Below are 5725 nucleotides of genomic sequence, written 5' to 3'. Positions count from 1 at the left end.
GTATAGCTGGTTAGTATACACACGGTCAGTATAGGTGGTTAGTAACACACAATCTGTATAGCTGGTTACTAACACACAGTCCGCATAGCTGGTTAGTAACACACAGTCCGCATAGCTGGTTAGTACACACGGTCTGTACAGATGGTTAGTACACATGGTCTGTATAGCTGGTTAGTAACACATGGTCTGTATAGCTGGTTAGTAACACATGGTTTGTATAGCTGTTAGTACACAGGGTCTATATAGCTGATTAGTATACATGGTCTGTATAGCTGGTTAGTATACACGGTCTGTATAGCTGGTTAGTATACACAGTCTATATAGCTGGTTAGTATACACGGTCTATATAGCTGGTTAGTAACACACGGTCTGTATAGCTGGTTAGTCATACATGGTCTGTATGGCTGGTTAGTCATACATGGTCTGTATAGCTGGTTAGTATACACGGTCTATATAGCTGGTTAGTACACACGGTCTATATAGCTGGTTAGTAACACACGGTCTGTATAGCTGGTTAGTCATACACAGTCTGTATAGCTGGTTAGTCATACACGGTCTGTATAGCTGGTTAGTACACATGGTTTGTATAGCCGTTAGTACACAGGGTCTATATAGCTGGTTAGTACACACGATCTGTATAGCTGGTTAGTAACACATGGTCTGTATAGCTGGTTAGTCATACACGGTCTGTATAGCTGGTAAATATATACAGTCGGTATAGCTGATTAGTAACACAGACTTTTCAAGTGTACATTAATCATAAAAAAGTAAAGCAATAGGTGGCTAAAGACACCAAAACTAACACTTCACTGGTCTAGATGGTTCCAATACTTGGCATCACTTTAGATGCTCAGTGGCACTTAGATCACCAGGCACATATATCAGGCGCTTCAACCTCACCTCTCCTTGAAGTTAGTGTTTAGCATCTCCCAGCTCTGATCTGAGGAGTCCAGACAGCTGTGAGCCTCCTGGAAGCCTTTAGGTGACAAGTGAACAATAACCTTTCCTAAAATTCATTTATTTTTATTTTATGTGCATGGGTGTCGTGTCCCCAGGAACTGAAGTCATAGTCAGCTGTGTGCTGCCATGTGTGCTGGATGGAAGGGGAGGGCCTTGGACTTCCAGCAGGGCAGGGTACCCTGCCCTGTCTTAGGACTAGAGGGGGAGGGAGGAAGGGGGAGTGGGACAGCGGGAGGGAAGTGGGAGGAGGGAAGGAAGTGGAAATTTTGATTGGTATTATTTATAAAGTAACAAAAAAGAACAATAAAATAAAAAAGCACATTACTGCTGACTCTTGAAGTCACTACAAAAATGTGAACTGAAACAGCTAGATTTAATTCCTGCTCTAAAAGAATTTTTTTTTAAAATACGGGTTCATTTTTGACTTAAAGAAGGTTGCAAAGGTGCTCCTGTGTTCCCATAAAACCCCGTTCCCCTGTGTTAACATCTTACCCAGCTGTTACTCGCCTGCCAGTAAGACGCTAACGCTGGCCTGTGAGCTGACTCCAGACTCCATTTCTGTCACCGCTCTTCTATTACTGTTCTGTTTGGGCTCCAGGATTCCACCCAGCAGATCGTGTTGCTGCTTGCCATCAGGTCTCCCTCGTCTCTTGTGGTTTGCGAGTTTCTCAGCCCTTGTGTGGTCTCCCCCATCCACCTCTTGGTTAAGGCGATGTCCGTCCAATGCCCTGTTCTACAGCCAGTTGTTAACTCCTGTTTTTCTTTAGCTCCCTAACTCCCCCCCACCATTTCGCTTTTATGCCTTCCATATGCATCATCATGGGTTCTTTCTCAGCTTCTCTTCCCCACAAAACGAGGTTTCTGTTTGTTTTTTCTAACTTTGTGTTTTATTTATTATTATTGTGTATATTTGTAAGTGTGTGTGTGCAAGTACATAGATGTCATGTGGCATGCGTGAGAGCAGAGAACTCTGTGGATTACATTCTGTTCTTCCACCATGAGGGTCCCAGGAATCGAACTCGGGTTGTCTGGCTTAGCAGCAAGCAGTTTTATCTGCTGAGCCATCCAGATATCACAGCAGTGTTTTCATTTACCACAGTGTAAATGTAACGTACTTACTACATTTTCTGCCCACATGGATCTGGAAAAGATCCACACAGTATGTATCCTGACCGGCACATTTCCTCATTTAAGTAAAATGGATATTTGCACTATCCCAGATAATTACATCCTCCTCCTCTTGAGAAAAGAACAGTGCATTTCTCCCAAAGTGGTCACTGTGAACTTAAATGACACTAGCAGGTATAATAGAAGGACAAGCGTAGACACACAGAATAGAAAACTAAACAGTGGGTGATGAGGTGATGGTTAATCTCACTGTCAACATTATGGGGTCTGGTACGGGGTCTTTCAACTGTGTTTTAACAAAGACTGTCTAAAGATCTGAGAGTAAAACAGTCCCACTGGTCAGCCTTATAGACCAGATTATGATAACATATGCCTTTAATCCCAGTAGCCACACTAGTTGCCATAGAAATTGAGAGGTACATGCCTTTAATCCCAGTGGTGCACATCTTTAATTCCAGCCCTAGAGAGGAATATAAAACGGGAGGAGACAGCTCTCGACACACAGTCTAATGTTGAGATACCTGGAGGCAGAATTGCCATTTCAGATTGAGGTCAAGGTAAGAGCCAGTGGCTGACTGTTTTGCTTTTCGGATCTTTAGGTTGAACTCCAATTTCTGATCCTGAGTTTTTATTAATCGTGCTTCATTCACAAAAATGCTGATTGCCTGAGGCTTTTTAGCCACCCCAGGTCAGAGTTGGGATTAAAATTCCAGGTCTAGGACCTGGACCCAAACCTAGCTACTTGGGTTAGGGAGAGAAACTAGCAGTCCCAGCTCCCATCTGCCCTGGCTTAACTTCCATGCAAAGATGGAAAATACACAGAGAATCTGGATACTGTAATCTATTGTGTTCTCTTTGAATTGTTTGACTGCTGAGGAAGGAGCAACAGCTGCTAAAAGACATTGGATTACTAATGCTGCTGGATTAATCCAACCTATATATTTTGAAAATGCCTTGGCTTCTAAATTAAAGTCAAAAGATATGTTACTTGGAGAAGAGATTTTGCTTTTGTTTCTAAAGGAAGTGAGAGGCTGTAGATTCATTTTGGGTTAAGAAAAATAAGATTTGATCAAAATGTCTTGACTACAAAATTTAAGTCAAATATATGTTACTTTGGAGAAGACGTTTCACTTTTCTTTCCACAAGAAGTGAGAGGCTGTGGATTCATTCTTGGTTAAGAAAAATAAGGTTTGATCAAGGAAGACCCCCTGAAAAATCTCCAATGGGAACAGATGACCCAGATAACCCAATGTTTCAGAGTACGTTTGTTGCAGTTTCCTCTGAGTTCTACATCCAGAACAACCTCAAGACTGATGATTCAGTCTCACAGAATAGTCCAGTAAGGACTTGACCATAATCTCAAATTTTCTTTGGGTCCCCGATAAGATTATCAGCATCCCCACTGTGGCACTGAAACTATAAAAGAAAGCCAGCTGAGCATAAGCCTGCCTCCCTATGCCTACCAGCACCACCCTCCACGCTTTCTGCCTTGAAGCTTTGGTTTGGAGGGATTGTTATAGAATAAAGAGCAAGCTGACCTGTCTTCAAGGCCCTGCCTTGACTTCTCTCAGTAATGAATGGTAACCTGGAATCGTAAGCCAAGCAAACCCTTTCTCCTCTAAGTTGGTCATAATTTCCTATTGCAACAACAGCCATGAAACTAGAACAAACCACAAATTTCTAAGGCATTTTTAAGATGACAATGATAACTTACAAAAAGTTAATATTCTCACATTCGTTCAAAATTTTAAGAATACAATCTATCCCTATTAAGCTTCCAGAATGGATTTAAGCAGGGTTTTCCTTCACTTTTAATGACAAAAAAAAAAGGTGTTATATACTGTTCGTTGAAGATGCTGTAACTGCTAGTTCTAACTACACATAAAATGTTATCCTAAAACTATAGATAACCAGTGGCCTGAACCCTTCCACTGCCAGGCATTCACTATAAGTCACCACGGGCTTTTCCAAGAAGTCCTTAATACACAGCAACAGGTAGGGATTACTTAAAAAAATAAAATACTGTGAATCAAAATAACTCATTCATGGTATTATCAATAATTTTGACTTGAAATAGAAAGCTCTGGGGTTGAATAGAAAAAATATAGCATGAATATCTACCCTGAAGCCAGAGAGGCTGTCTTGATAGTGAGGTGCTGAGGAGACTTCCTCTCTGCAATCTATTTCTTTCCCTAAGAGGAAAACCTCTCTAGAGCTTAAAATAGTTGCCTTACAACATGTGTAGTGTCTCTTCCCTTGTAAATACGCAGAAGTCTGCAGGTGGAGAGGGACTTCAGACATTTGCTGCTCTTGGAGAGGACAGGAGTTCAGTTCCAAGCACCCACACTGTGGTTCACAACCACTGGAAACTATAGTTCCAGGGATCCAGCGCCTTCTTCTGGCCTTTATGGACACTGCACTCACGTGCACAAACACACAAAGACACATAGGTGCACACAATCAAAAATAATAAAAAGTAAATCTTTTTTAAAAATGCGCTGGAGTCCACGTCACAAGTAAGAAGGCAGTACTGCAGGACAGGGTTCAGGAGCAGCACAGACATCCTTCACAGAACACAGAGCCCACCGGGAGGCAGGCACAGCAGCAAGCAGACCAGCGCTGCGCTCCCCCAGCAGGAGCTCGGGGCCCGGGACCCGCGACACCGAGGACCCGCCATCCCCGGGAGCCTTACGTGTCGCTGCTGGCTGAGGAGCGGGAGTCCAAGTCGCTGGTCCCGGCGTCGGAATCGCCCTCCTCCTCTTCCTCCTCCTGTGAGGACAGGTCTCCAGGGAGCTCGGCCGGACGCCCACGCGAGTCTCGCCACGCGGGGTCCGACATCATCAGGATCGCGAGAGCTCCTGGTGGAAGAACTCAAACCCCAGCACCAGCCAGCCGCACCTCCAGCCGCGCCGCCATTTTGCCAGGCCGGGCCACATGACCCCGATGTTCAGCTGCGATTGGCTGAAGCGCCGGTTGCCCGGGAGACAGAGAAGCTTCCCGGTGAAGACGCGGAGCTTTGAAGAGAGCCAATGTGTACTTCCCACAGGCTGTGCACTGTCTGCTCCGCGGTTCCCCAAGCAGAGAGTGAGGCAGATATTCTTTCCCCCCTTTTCCTTTTTTCCCTTCCAGGCTGAGTATTTTACAGTTTTACTTTGTCCTGTTTTCTTTTTTTTCTAATTTTTTAAAATTGTAGTCCAAAAGGATGGGTTCCATTTGGCCAGGTTTGTTGTTCTTGTATTGACAGAACCTTAGAGATAAAGAGCTTTTGCAAATATTTCAGTTCTTTCTTTTAAAAAACAATTTTTATCTGTGATTTGTTAATACTTAACATCAAGTATTTTTAAGGTACATAATAGCTGAGTCATTCATTGCCAACTCAATTACGTTCAGTCTCAATTCATATACTATGCTAAGTATTTGCATACAATGAAGTAAACAGTTCTCTATAATTAAATAAGAAACTGAAACTTAGTGAGGTAAGAATGGTTATGCAGCTAGCGGGCAACAAAGTCAACCAAGAAACGAACTTATTATAGCACACTACATTTTCTCCTCAGGAGCCACTGCTCCAGGTTTCATTTTCCAAGATCAGCCAAGTGAGAAAGTATTACAAGATAAGTTCTCAACGTGAGCGATG

At 43.3% G+C, this 5725-nt stretch overlaps 1 protein-coding gene across 1 annotated transcript in view; it reads right to left on the bottom strand.

Annotated features, from left to right (window-relative positions):
• Intu (inturned planar cell polarity protein) overlaps window positions 1-5031 on the bottom strand; it is a 55790-nt gene extending 50759 nt beyond the window's left edge. Inside the window, exon 1 of the mRNA XM_005343926.3 lies at window positions 4781-5031. Within this exon, the coding sequence (XP_005343983.1) occupies window positions 4781-4929 (149 nt within the window). The 5' untranslated portion in view covers window positions 4930-5031. The remainder of the gene's footprint in view (window positions 1-4780) is intronic.
• Between the last annotated feature and the right edge of the window lie 694 nt (window positions 5032-5725).

Source organism: Microtus ochrogaster, chromosome 1, assembly GCF_000317375.1.
Source record: "Microtus ochrogaster isolate Prairie Vole_2 chromosome 1, MicOch1.0, whole genome shotgun sequence".
NCBI classification, from domain to species: Eukaryota; Metazoa; Chordata; class Mammalia; order Rodentia; family Cricetidae; genus Microtus; species Microtus ochrogaster.
This window is presented reverse-complemented; position numbering and strand designations above follow the sequence as displayed.